Genomic DNA, 14,717 nt, shown 5'->3' on the forward strand with positions numbered 1-14,717 from the left:
ACTGCTTTTAATATTCTTTGTTTTGTGCATTTGGCGTTTTGACTATTATATGACAGGAAGAATTTCTTTTCTGGTCCAGTCTACTTGGAGTTCTGTAGGCCTCTTGCATGTTTATGGGCATCTCTTTCTTTAGGTTAGGAAAATTTTCTTCTATAATTTTGTTGAAGATATTTACTGGTCCTTTAAGTTGGGAATCTTTGCTCTCTGTTATACCTGTTTTACTTAGGTTTGGTTTTCTCATTGTGTCCTGGATTTCCTGGATGTTTTGGGTTAGGAGCTTTTTGCATTTTGCATTTTCTTTGATAGTTGTGTCAGTGTTTTCTGTAGTATCTTCTGCACCTGAGATTCTTTCTTCTATCTCTTTTATTCTGTTGGTGATGCTTGTGTCTATGACTCCTGATTTCTTTCCTAGGTTTTTCTATCTCCAGGTTGTCTCCCTTTGTGATTTCATTATTGATTCCATTTCCATTTTTAGATCCTGGATTGTTTAGTTCAATTCCTTTACCTGTTTGGTTGTGTTTTTCTATAATTCTTTTAAAGAATTTTTGTGTTTTCTCTTTAATGGCTTCTACCTGTTTATCTCTTTAAGGGAGTTATGTATGTCCTTCTTAAAGTCCTCTATTATCATCATCAGATGTGGCATTAAATCAGAGTCTTGGTTTTCTGATGTGTTGGGGCATACAGTGCTTGCTGTCGTAGGATGACTGGGTTCTGATGATGCTAAGTAGCCTTGGTTTCTGTTGCTTATATTCTTGCCCTTGCCTCTTGCCATCTGGATATCTCTGGTGTTAGCTGGTCTTGCTGTCTCTGACTGTGGCTTGTCTCTCCTGCAAGCCTGTGTGTCAGTACTCCTGGGATACTAGTTCTCTCTGGGATAAATTTGGGTATGGAGTGCTGTGGCACAGGGTCTGCTCAGGGGTGTAGATGGAAACCTGAAGGATCCTGTTTCTGGTTGTTCCTTAGTTCTTGTGTCCTGATGACTCTGGGCTGGTCCCTCTTGGGCCAGGAATTTGAGCAGACATGGTGGTGTTACCTGTGCTCACAGGTATGCCTGCACTCCTAGGAGATCAGCTCTCTCCCAGCAGTATTTAGTTATTCTGAGGGATTATTTATCATGACCAGGATCACTGGGCATGATCACTGACAAGCTTGTTTGAGGAGAACTCTTCCTCCAGCTGGGGTTTCAATGAGATTCTGCTTGGACTTTGAAAAAGCGCCAATATTCTCAAAACAGTCTGAGATTTTCCTAAAACACCTTTCTTTGGGTGACAATAAACCTTTATCACCAGTACAACATATCTGTACTGAGAGTAACACAGAAGTACTTTGCAATTCAAAAATTTATATTTTAAAATTACAAATTTATTAGCATAATTCTTGTGGGGTTGGGGAGTGGTTCTAATTTTGCTATTAGAAACCCCCTGCTGTGTACTTCGGTCTATCCCTATCATCCATCACTTGAACGGCAGAGGAAGGATCAAGAGTTTAGGTCTTCATTATCTTTATAGTGAGTTGGAGGTGAGCCTGGGCTATATAAGACCCTGTCTCAAAGGATGTAAATGAATTAATGAATGAATGAATGAGTGAGTGATAAAATAATCAATCCCAAATAAATGATACTACGATGGGAAGAGAAAGTAAATGAGACATGTGAACACTTCCTTTCTAGTTACTACCATTAAATACCAGAAATGTATTTTTTAAGCAGAGACTATATCAATTTTTACCTTCATATAATCAATGTAAATTGATTTCTTATATTCCTTATAAAACTTGAGCAGTAAATGCTTCTCTGTATCACAAATACATCTTACAAAAGAAAAAAATAAAGGTACTAGCTTATGGAAGCTGGGTAAAGATCTGCCTGAAAGGAAGGGGAGTGTGATTTTATGTATGGGACAGACCAATGAAGAGACAAAGAGAAACAGGTCAGGGAACCCTGTGGTGAGAACAGTGAAGTTCTGTTATTGAGAGGAAAAGCCAAAGAACAAGCCTGCCTGGGAACAGCTGTAAATCTGGCAGGAGAGACAGGTCAGCCAAGCAGCTGCCTGACCTGTGTGTGCACCGGTCAAACAGAGGACAGAAAGCAGAACAATCTGCTCATTCAGAAGTTTCCTGGGGGTCAGCAGGCTGGGGAATGAGAGATCCATTGAGCTGGGGCAGCCACAGAGAGAGAAGAAAAACAGCCTTGGGATACAGAGAGAACTGGGAAGATATTGAGACGAATGCATCAGGGTTCACTTTCCAATGAAAGAGTTTAAGTAGTGGAAGAATTGTAGACGTGACCAGAAGACTTAGATACATTTACATCACTTCCCTGGAAAAAGCCATATATTCAATGAGATTAATTGTGTTTAGTGATCAAAGTAATAATAAATACAGAGAAAGCATTCTCTCTCTCTCTCTTTCTCTCTCTTTCTCTCTCTCTCTCTCTCTCTCTCTCTCTCTCTCTCTCTCTCTCTGAAAGATTTCTTGTCACTAGCAGAAGTCCAGATAAAGTCTGGATTGGTAAGATCTTGTGGCAGCCTAAGAAGAATAAGCTAAATACAGACACATCATTTTCTATATACTAAACATAGTTGAGGAAGATTGGATTGGAAAGATGTTTATCCATTGGTGGAAGAAAACACTGCATTTAAATCTATCCATACTTAGAATACAAAAAAAAAAAAAATCAATGAAAATGAAGCTAAAGCCAGTCATTTCATCAGTTAAAACACCTTGGGCATGAGTGAGCTTCAGTCCTTCAACTAGACTCTACTGATGAGCTGGTGAAAGCATGCATTGGTTCTGGTTCCATCATGGTAACATACTGAGGACGGAGTGTGTTCCATAGGTCCCCAAACAAGCAAATACGATATACAGAAAGAGATGGTAGGAGAGAGAGTGGTGTAGGAGGTACGTAGGTCCTTGTGGTCACAGCTAAGCACTAGGAGAAACAGGAATATTAAATGCACAAGGAGGTCTCTTCAAAGGGAGAAGTGTATGACCTTTTTTTTTCTGCCTAAAAAGTGACAGTGAATGTGGTTAATAGCCCAGTGACCTTTGCTGAGACTACATTGGATCCTTCCTCTTCTTCAGCTTGTTTGTCTTCATCTATAGAACCTATCTTTATGGAAGATGTCACTTGTACTTTATAAAGAGTTTTGGTGTAGTCTTGTCTTAAGCTGTGTTGTGCACAATGGATTGGGTTATAACCAGGATTTTCTTCACTAAGTTGTGCTGTGCTTGAATATGTCAAAAATAAATGTCTGACTCTCCAAGTTTGAACCAATGCAAACTACTGAGTTGTGTTGAACCAAACTGCATTCTTGCCTCCTGAAGACCATTCCTTTGCTAGCTGTGGTGAACTGAAAGACCCTCACAGAGCAAAACATGCTTTAGGTGATATGTTCAGGATGTAACTATGAAATGATGACCTCCCTACTTTAATGAGGTGAAGGAACACCTTATTGGGCCCTCAGAGAAAAGAGAATTCAGAGGGGAGGACACAGGGAAACATGGCCCAAGACTGGAGAAGGTCTATGTGTGAAAAGTCAGTGTCTTATCAAGTTTGTGGAGGTGGGGAGATGTGTCAGGAGACAGCCAAATTATGAAGATTCTTCAAGTTTCTGATAAGCATGACTCTCATTCTCAAAATAACGAGAATACATCAAGAGTTTTCATCAACACGAACTATCTTTTCATACTACAAAAATGTAAAATAAAAATAATAGTTGGAGCAATTTTGGAAAATTAACAAACATATGAAAATTAAATTACTTTTGAACAACCTATGGATACAAGTGGAAATTAAAGCTAAATCTAATTGTATGTTGAAGAAAATAAAACTGGAACATATTTACTAAACTGTTGGAATACAGAAATATAATTATAAAAGGGAAATTTACAGGCATAAAAGTCTACATTAAGGAAAAGCAAAGTTCAAATAGATAGACCAACTTCACACTTCAAACAACTAGAAAAATAGAAAACAAACTAAATCCAAAGCAAACAAAACAAAAGGAAATAGTAAAGATCAAAGCAGAAACAAATGCAATTGAGACTGCACACACAGCAGTCAAGATCCGCAGAATAAAGCGTTTGGTTTTGAGACGATAAATCAACAAATCTTTATATTACCCCAGGTTAAAACAATGGGATTCACACAGATAAAATTATAAATGAAAAAGGAGACGTTACCAGTGTTGAGACACACCAGATTAAAACATAGAAGAGTTATGTCAACAGATCAAGAAGAGAATACATTCCTAGAAATACACAGCTTGCCAAGACTGAATTATAAAAAGATGGAAGATACAGTGAAAGTTAAAAGACTGAGTTAGGAACAAATGGCCTCACATTAATGAGAACCCTTCATGCACAGCTGAAGCCCGGTGCTCACAAGGAAAGCCTGAGTTACACCCACAATCAACACAAAAACCTTTGCCTAACAACACACTATTATACTTCTTAAATTTAATTTTACTTTTCACTTATTTATGTTACATACCATTCACTTTCCTCTCTCGGTCACCCCCTCCCACAACCCTTCTCCTCCCTTCTTCTCCTCCCTTTCTCCTCTGAACTGGTGGGACCCCCTGAATATCCTCGACCCCTACTCTGGCACTTCAACTCCCTGCGAGGTTAAGTGCCTCCTCTCCCACTGAGGTCAGACAAGGAAGCCCAACTACAAGAACATATCTGACAGACAGGCAACAGTTTTTGGGATATCCCCTACTCCAGTTGTTTGGGACCCACATGAAGACCAAGCTGCACATCTGTTACATATGTGTAGGGTGTCCTAGGTCCAACCTATGTATATTCTTTGGTTGGTGGTGTAGAATCTGAGAGCCCTGAGGATCCAGGTTAGTTGACTCTGTTGGTCTTTCTGTCCAGTTTCTATCCCCTTTGGGATCCATAATTCTTTTTCCCCTATTCTTCCATAAGAGTCCCCAAGCTCCATCCATTGTTTGGCTGTGTGTGTCTGTATTTATCTGAATCAGCTGCTTGGTGGAGCCTCTCAGAAGACAACATGCTCTTGTTGGCAAGCATATAGCAGTATCATTAATAGTGTCGGGGATTGGTGCTTGCTCATGGAATGGGTCTCAAGTTGGGCCAGTTATTGGTTGGCCATTCCCTTAGATTCTGTTTTATCCCTGTGCTTGCATTTCTTGTAGACAGGATAAATTTGAGGTTGAAAGTTTTGTGGATGTGTTGGTGTCTCTATTGATCCACTGGGGTTCCTGTCTGGATACAAGGGATGGCCTCTTCAGGTTCCATATCCCCAATGTTGTGAGTCACAGCTAAGGTCACCCCCATTGATTCTTGGGTGCTCCCTTATTGCAGGTCTCTGTCTCTCCCTAGATATGCCTCACATCTCCTCACCCCCATCAGTTGTAGTTTTGCATTCATTTTCATGGCCATCTAGCCATCTCTCCTGTGTTCTTACCTACACCTGATCCAGAATCCCACATTCCCCTCTTTATTTCCTCTCCCTCTCAGTTTCCTCCTTCTATTTGCCTCTTATGAATATTTTATTCCCCCTTCTAAGTGAGATTCAAGCATTCTCTATTGTGCCTTCCTTCTTGTTTAGCTTCCTGGAGTCTGTGGAGTGTAGCATGAGTATCCTGTATTTTATGGCTAATATCCCCTTATAAGTGAGTACATACCATGCATATCCTTTTGGGACTGGGATACCTCACTCAGGATGATATTCTCAATTTCTGCAAAAATCCGTAAAATTCTGCAAAATTCATGATGTTTTTGTTTTTAATATCTGAATACTGTTACATTGTGTAGATGTATCACATTTTCTTTATCCATTCTTCAGTTGAGGTACATCTAAGTTGTTTCCAATTTCTGGTTATTACAAATAAAGCTGCTATGAACATAGCTGAGCAAAACAGTACAGTATTTGTAACATCGGACTTCTTGTAATTTTTAAAGCACTAAACTAATTTTAGAGTAGTTTTAGGCTTGCAGAAATAAATGAGGTGAAAGCACACAGTCTCCTATGACTTTTCTTCCTATACTTGTACCATACTCTTATTATCTTCATCTAGCACTGTAGTGGCACCTCAGTTACTGTTGATGGGCTTACACTGGCAGGGTCATTACATCAAGCCCATGGTTTAAGGTAGGGCTACTATTGTGTACATGCTGTGAATCTGGATAAATAAATGTTATATGAATCTATAGTATAATATACAGGCTAGTTTCAGGGCCATAAAATGCATTGTCTTTCCATTCTTCCTCATTTAGCCATAGTAATCACTTACCTGTCTCAATAGTCTTGTTTATTTCCAGAATGCTATAAAAGTAAAATAATATATTGCATTACATTTTTAAATTGAATCTTTTTACATAGTGATATCCTTACAGGTTCATTTTTTTTGTATTTTTGTGGCATTTTTCTTTTATTGTTTTTTAACTCAGTAGTATCCATTTGCCTGGATAAATCACAGATTATTTATCTGCCAAAGTATCTCTTGGTAATTCCATATTTGGGTTCCTTTGTGTATGAACTTTTTAAAAATCCATTTTAGTGAATTTGAAGAAAAATTTTTACATGGCATGGTAAGGGTATTGTTATTTTATTTATTATTTTATATTGCTATTTTATGGATATTTTGACATCATACATGTCTGTGTATCACATGTGTGCCTGGGGCCTGCTGAGGTCAGAAAACATTGCATGCCCTAGAACTGAAGTTAAAGATGGTTGTTATGATCCATGTACTTGGAGTTGAACTCAGGTCATTTGGAAGATCAGCTCTTAACTTCTGAGACATATCTCCAGCTCAAAGAATATGCTTAATTTAGTTTCTCAATCACGTGACTAAAAATGTCTTGCAATATGTGTACGAGTTTTAATTTTTTTCCAATGAAGAATGAACATTCTTATATGTATTCTCCATCATTCATCATTATTAGTAATCTGGATATTTGCTAGTCTTTCGTGTGTGTAGCTGCATTTCATTGTTTAATTTGAAGTTTTCTAATGGCATGTAATATTGAAGGCTTTTGGGTATACTCATCATATTGTTGGGGTTTAGAGGTTCACTTTGTGTTAGCACATTAGACTTTTAACAGATGTGTTTTGTTGTGCTTTATATTTACAGTTTTGGGTTTGCTTTCTTTTCCCTGACTTTGAATCTACAAAGCAGAAATTTCCAAGTTTAACAAAGACTAAATTATCAAATGTTTTCCTTTCAGAGATCATGTCTCTGTGAAAGTCATTGCCAGACTACTCCTGTGTTGTTTTCTAGTACTTTTAAATTTACATTTCATGTTTGGTTTGGGATATTTTGGATATGGGTGTTTAGCTGATCTACATGATATGTTGGGAAAACTACACTTGCTGCATTTTGTTGCCTTTTCTATTTTTGTCAAAATTAGTTGACTACAATTCTGTAGATCAATGTCTATTCCATAGTTCTATGTATTAATTCTCTACAATACCATACAATCCTGGTTGCTATATATTTACTGTAAGCCTGGAGTCAGGTGATACTAACTTCTTGACATCAGAGATCTCTCCAAGTTGCCACATAGACAAATTCCAGATCAAAACCATCCTTTCAGATAGACAGGTTCTCAAATTTATCTTCTTCATGACAGCTTAGTCATGAAGAAGCTTAGTCTTAAGCCTGGGATATTCGTATTCAATAAAAAATACAATAGTGACTGGTCTATAAACACTAGGATATAAAATTATTAATTCACAATGCCTTCCCTACTTGAGCAGGTTATGAAAGGGCTTCCTCAGCAAGCTTCAGTGATCCTATCCCTACATGACATGGAAAACCATAATCCCACATTTATTCTGCAGAGAAGGGATAGAGAGTTAAGTGAAATAACTGTACATTGCCCTGAAGTTTATAGTGCTGAGTGTTCATTGTACTAGAGTGAAGGCTTACTATGTTGCCTTCGTTGTATTAGAGCAGAGGTTGACTATGTCTCCCACACCAGGTTTACTTCAAATAAAGTTTGAAGGTACAGATTTGTGGTGAGCCTAGGCACTTTTTTATTGGAACAATATCAATATGTCACCTGATCTCTGTGACCTCAGTATGTTAATATATAGCTGTTCATTATAAATAAATGGTAAGAGTATTAAACAAAATGCAGTATATATAAAAGTAGTTTAAGAAATGAAAAACACATGTCTAATCTAAGAAACGAAAGGCCTTTGCTGAGAGGCTGCCACATTACTGGTTAAATAGACTCTATCTAACATTGCATTTTAAACAAGCTGAACAATTAGTTAGTGGTCTTGCTAAGACCACAGAAATTATTCCTTTGTGCATGGCAGGGATTCAGAAAGCTAAATCTTGTTTAATATATTTTGCAAATAGTGTTTACACAAACACCAAACATGCTATTAACCAGCTCATTGATCTATACATGGCTGTCTAAATTGCTATTCCTCAAGTTGGAACACTGTGTTGGTCACCATCATGGCTTATTCTATTCATCTATAATACTTTTCCACTAAATTAAATCATCACCCCTAAGCACACAGCCTATCTGGTCTCTAGTTTTGTATAGTTCCCAGATGGGATTTATTACATTTAAATCAAACTGCTTAGTTCTGTCTCTGAAAATTAAATGACCACATTTTTTTGTGTGTGTCTAGAGTCCAGTTTTGGATACAACAGAGAGAAATATTCCTCTATTTTTATAATTTGATCACTATTTGTAACACAAGGTTATGTTTAAAGTGTGTGTACAACTTAGGTAAATTCAACATTTTTTTTCTTTTGACAACAGATTCCACTGAAACCAAGATTATGGGAAAAAATCACATTGAAATCTACTTTACACAGTTCTTTGGTGATGAAAATATCCCCTTGAACCGGAGTCACTATGTTTTCTTCATGGTTCTAACTTTGTAAAAGTTTATTGATAGTGGAATAATGCTCTAGTTATGGAGGCTAAGAGCCCCTTCCAATAAAAGCAAAGGGCTAAAGTTTGTGCCCTAATTCATCCAATGTTTTCTTGGTGAAACTAACTAGGAAACTTCACTTCTTTAAACCAGAGTGATTTGACTGCTTGGTACTTGTATTTATAATTATTTGGAGATCAGAGACCATGGGAGCTTTTTTCTTGAAAAGGCATAAATATAATTTTTAAAAATTAGACTTTTAAATGGATAATAGTGCTCCAAAACATACTTACAGATTCCCTAGAGGAGTTTAGAATAATTGCTAAGACCTACAAGAATGTGCTTTTACCAAAAACAAGACAATACAAAAAAAAAACCTCAAACCAAACAATAACAACAGTAACAACGAAAATAACCAACCAACGAAGCAAACAAACAAAAAAAATCCCAAAACAAGCAAACTCTAATTCTACATTTACTCAATGACCTTGTGAATTTATTTTTTAAATGTGTGTTTGATCTAAGCATGATAGCACAAGCCTGCAATCCCAGCATTATTCAGGAGGCCAAGTAGAATATTTCATGACTTCAAATTTAATTTGGACTACAAAATGAGTTCCAGACCAGATTACATACGGTGTAAGGCCCTTGCTCAAAAAACAGCATCAAAACAAACAAAATTACAGATATATCTTACTACACAAACAGGAGATTTAGGAGCTAACTTTCCTGTATTGAATATAACTCACTCCTTACCTGATTTTCAGCCCTTGACCCTTATTTCTGCCCATACATACTATATAGATTTGCTTTGACTTTTCCTCAAGTATTTTAGAAATTCAGTCTTTGTTATCTTCTCTTGATTTTCTGCATCCCAAACTTAACATTTTCATGTATAGATCCTATAGAGTTCTTCTGATATACACAGTCTGCAGGAGGGAGACCAAGTCTCTTTCCTAAACTGCTGACTCTGCCATTCAGAACATTCCTATAAAGCTCCTGGCAACAGATGCTCCTATAGTCAGTCCTATTGTGTCATGTGGAAACTGATCATCTAACTACAGTCAGTCAAAGTGGCCTATAATATTTTTTGAGAAATCATCATGCTACATATCCTTAGCTAGCCTAGAATAGACTATTTAGACCAAGTTGAGCATAAACCTGGTCAGTTCTCCTGTCTCTACCTATGAAAGAACCCTCTTTATGGAGATAAGAGGGATCACATGCACGTCTTCTCTGTCTGTGGGCAATGGTTCTTTCTTTCTGTTTCTATTTTAACTCAGTCTACTTTGTTTGCCTTCGTATTTTCTTCGTATTTTCACAGATGCATGCTATAGAGCCTCGTTTTATGTATGACCCATTTTTGTGTGTTCATGTTATTGTGGGAAAGGCACCTCCATTGTGCTCCCTGAGGTTCCTTTGTCTCCTGCTTGTGTGAAGTCATGACTAAGTCTATACTTGTCTTGGTTTCTAACTAAAATGTGATCCATTATAGCCCACATTTATGGGAAAAAGCCTTCCTCATGCACCTGTCAGCATCAATGCCTCCTGAATAGTTTATCCTCTATTTATGGGGTTGAATGAGTATTTGAAGAATATTGAAACACAAATCATACATGAAAGCTGTGTGGTGAAAGACATTATGAGATATACATCAGTATACTGTAGACTTTAATTTCAACATCATTGAGCCTATCAACTAAATGAATACTGATAATGGGTAACAGGCCAACAGTGGTTTGAAGAGGCTTCAAGACAGAAATTAATCAACTATACATTCTTCAACTGAAAGGAGGCACTAAGGCAAACTGTGTAGAGACAAAAAACTATTGTAGAAAATATTCCACGGGATTTCTCGGTGGTGACATGTATCCAGCTCTGTCTCCTCAAAACTTTCCCCATGAGAATGTTTCATTTCAAAGTGGTTTTATTTCAGAAAAAGCATGCCTCCTATACATTTATAGTCATTGTCATTATAAAAAGCAAATACAATTCAAATCAGGATAAGCAGACAGACCTGTACTCAAATGCGGGAGTGACTGGCTAATGGTTAAGTGTGTTGGTATTTTGTTTTCTAGAGTTCTCCCACTTACCCATATTAATATCAATTAGGTCAATACTAGGCATTTAAATTCTCAAACACAGTTTCATTACTTATAAGATGAATGGAACAAGTCCTGGAGTCAGTAGTAGTTTACCATACTTTGGAGGGACAGTCAACCTCTGCTCAGAAAACTGAGTGTTGGGTGGAGGTAGCACTACACCTGACACCCAGCATTTTCAAAGGAACCTTAAGAGCCTCTGCACCAGGTTCACTGTCAGTGCTGTAAACCTATGGCATATCATGGTGAATGGCTAACAAGTACTGCTCAACATCTCAGAAAAGTTAAAATTCAGTTGAGATAACTTGATCATGGAACTTTGTGGTTTAAACACCCAACACACACAGAAGGGTATATTAGGACTCCCCTGAGCACCACCCACCCTTACAATTTAGAGTGTATCACTTGTGTTCTCAGCATCTCAATGCCCTTGGTGGAGGTATTTCCATCACAGACTTCTGAGGCTTAGTAAGCTCTGCGTGCAAAACTCCAGCAGAGTGTCTGCTTGGATCCAATGAATTTCCGTCCTTTACCCTCAGCACTTAGACTGCTTTTCCATATAACTTATTGTAATGAGGTAATTTTGAATTCCTAATAATTATCTCTCTGCAGACCTGTGTTAATAGGAATTGTGACTGTTCTATATATGCATATTCAAATATTAAGTATTATTATACCTGATCATTGGTCACATATTTTTCCAAGATAACACAACAAGACCAGCTACTCCTTGCCAAACTGTGCACTGAGTCTGGTGGCAGTAGTCCACACAAATTCACATAGCTCTTGAGTCTTGCTTGGTTTTATACAAAACATGAGCCATGTCTTGCTTTTAGTTTTCAGTTTTAACTCAAGTATTTTTCATGATTCTTAAATAATTTTCAGAAAATAATTGTCAAAATGTAAAAATATATGAAAACTGTCACACGTGCAGTTATCAGCTTGTCTTAACAGATTACAGTCAGAGGGCTTGAAGACAATTCTGTCAATTAAATGTGGGTGTAGTAGTGATCTTGATTTGTAATAAAAAGAGAAATCTGAAGACAAGTTATTGTGGAATTGTCAGGGCATATACTAAATGGTTTCTTCATTAATTCAGTCAATCAGATTAACTGTTAATGAACACATACTGTCAGGTCAACATCCAGCCTGGTATTCAACAGGAATTACATAGTGTCTGCCATCAATGAGTTTTGTTGAATGAGAAAGATGTAAACAAAGTTCTATAAGGTGATTGGTGCAGAAAGAATCAACTGTAGCAGGCAGGTCTGAGAGACAGCTTCCTAACTATGTTGGGAGTTGTGCTCTCCTTCAGGATAGAAGAGCTGGTATCTGACGGTGAATGGAAGAGACTTGGAGTGTGAGGAGGAAGAGAATGGTTTTTGGCTTTGAGAATGAGAGGCAAAAAGCTTAGAAGCTTAAGTGAGCCAGGAGTGGTCAAAGAATAGTTAGAGCAGAAATTATTAGGAAAAGTGGAAAGAAAATTCAATGAGAAATGAAGCTCACCAGGTAGGAAGAGGCCATATCAGCTGAGCAGAGGGTATTAAGTAAAACTATGCATATAGGCTCTTCTACTCCGTAAGCCTAGTTATTGAAGAATTTTGAACAAAAGGTTTCCATAATCCAGTGGGTATATTATGGATCAAAAAAAAGGCTAAGAATATTGTTACTTTTTGTTTACACATTACAAAAATGATGGACATCCTTGTGGTATTATGACTTTGTAAGGCCATCCTTGTAATTGAGTTCAGTAATAGTAAAAGCAATACTTTCACTGAATGACACATCATGATTATAATAAGAGCTAGTGAGCAGATCTTTAGTTGACAGGATTTTAGTAAACTGTGATACAATCCTTGAAGGAGAAGATGTCATCCTGTCTCTAATGGAAATCTGTCTGGGTGTGCTTTTACTGCTCAGTCAATGAAATGGTTTATGTAGGATACATCGTTGAGATTCTTGGAGAGAAACACACACACACACACACACACACACAAACACACACACACAAGGTTTCCTCTCCACATTTTTTATTAACTCTTTCAACAAAGCAGTGGATCTTCCAGAAATAAAATTCATTTGAATTTTGCACAATTTTTATAATTTCAGGGGTTAAGCATCTGAAAGGCCAGAATGGATCGGCATTTCCGGAAGAAGAAGAAAGTGCAAATGAAAGAGAAGAGAAGTGGAACCATTAAGATTCTACCCATCTGTAGCAAGAGGGCTTCTTGGAAATAACTGGACTGTACACTCTTCTGAATATCCAATGGTACTCCAAAGCTCCGCCTCCAGCATCCTCTTCTGTCTCATTCCCTACCCTTACAGCAGTGTGATCCCCATGGAAGCCTCCTTGACTGAACTGTGAAACTGAGTGCAGATTGTTGGGTACCACTTGCAGTAAAGAATAGCACTTATTTTACCGCAATTTTTCTTTTCAACTGATCAAACCTAGAAATCTGCTGCCGTGTGAATGTTCTCACTTTGATACTGCCAATGCTTAACTCCTGGCCTATGATATGATTTACATTCTAAGGTCAAATGTAGAGAGCATTACTCTAAAAGTACAAAATAAATGCCAAATGTGCTAGGGACAAGTGTGAGTGGGGATTAATGGAAGAGGAATGCCTTTGGAAGCTTCTAAGTAATAACCGCATTTAGCATGTTTCTGTGTCTAGATCAGACCAGAGTTTACTTCAAGAATGCAATGATAGGTAGATGTCAGTTGTCTTGATTCAAAATGCCACATCAGATATGAAATGATTTTCATCCAGCAGTGTGTTAATGGCTACTTAAAGAAACAAATGTCCCTTTATTTTCTAAGCCGTGCAATGTCGGCTTCTCTGCATCATCTAATCATTAAAAAGGAAATGCTAAATTTATAATAAAATATGGCAAATCTCTTCTGCTTTCTCTTTTATTAACTATTTAAAATTAAGCCATCTATACTGTATTGCTTTTGTTTGTCTGGGTTTTTCGTTGTTTTTTTTTTTTTTTCTTTTCTTGGTGCTAGACAATGAACCCAGGGCTTTGTATATGCAAACATTCTTCTAGACCCTGTCCTCAGTCTTACTGCAGTTTAATATATCCTGACTGCTTTATTATTCTTCTCTGTGATAGAATAAAAAACATCTCATTAATTCAGCCATAGACTCACGCATTAATTCAACAACTACTTTTTGTGGAGTTAAAAAAAGATCACTGTTATTTTGAGATTAGTTTTATGCCATTTCATCTTTCCCTTTCCTCACAGTAAATCCTTCTACACAGCACCCTTCAGCCCTTTTCAAATATGTTGCCTCTCTTTTCATTAATTGTTGTTACATACCTATCAACTATTTTAAATGGAATTTTCCCTAGGAAATGACTCTTTTGGGAGCCAGGAAAATAAAGGAAAGCTTTATTTCTTCTCTGGAGCTAGAGCGACAGTAAGGTTTTGCTAGACAGTGGGTATCTGTCAGTACGACTTTAACTCAGATTTCTGGCCATTGGCTAATTTTAATTATTCATGATATATGAATGCACAATTTAATGGGGATATTTTGCTTCTACATTCTTGTTTTTATTGAGATTCAAATATTTCATGAATGTAAAAAAAAAATCCACCTAAAACCATTAAAGCAAGGGTCTGGTGACATAGGTCACTGGGTAAGAACACCTGTCACCAACTGATGAGCTTAGTAGATCCCTGAAACCTACATGGCAGGAGGAGAAAACTAATCGTCTCACTTTGTCAGAGGCGTTTTCCT

At 37.3% G+C, this 14,717-nt stretch overlaps 1 protein-coding gene across 2 annotated transcripts in view; it reads left to right on the forward strand.

Moving 5' to 3' along the window:
- Ppp1r1c (protein phosphatase 1 regulatory inhibitor subunit 1C) overlaps window positions 1-14,717 on the forward strand; it is a 108,661-nt gene that overhangs the window by 88,789 nt on the left and 5,155 nt on the right. Inside the window, exon 5 of one of the 2 annotated variants that reach the window (XM_034495038.2) lies at window positions 13,081-14,112. The exons of the other annotated variant lie outside the window; for it this stretch is intronic. Coding sequence (XP_034350929.1) covers window positions 13,081-13,169 — 89 coding nt within the window. The 3' untranslated portion in view covers window positions 13,170-14,112. Of the gene's footprint in view, window positions 1-13,080; window positions 14,113-14,717 lie in introns of those variants that run through there. 2 annotated transcript variants of the gene reach the window in all.

This window comes from Arvicanthis niloticus, chromosome 2 (genome assembly GCF_011762505.2).
Source record: "Arvicanthis niloticus isolate mArvNil1 chromosome 2, mArvNil1.pat.X, whole genome shotgun sequence".
In the NCBI taxonomy this organism is placed as follows: Eukaryota; Metazoa; Chordata; class Mammalia; order Rodentia; family Muridae; genus Arvicanthis; species Arvicanthis niloticus.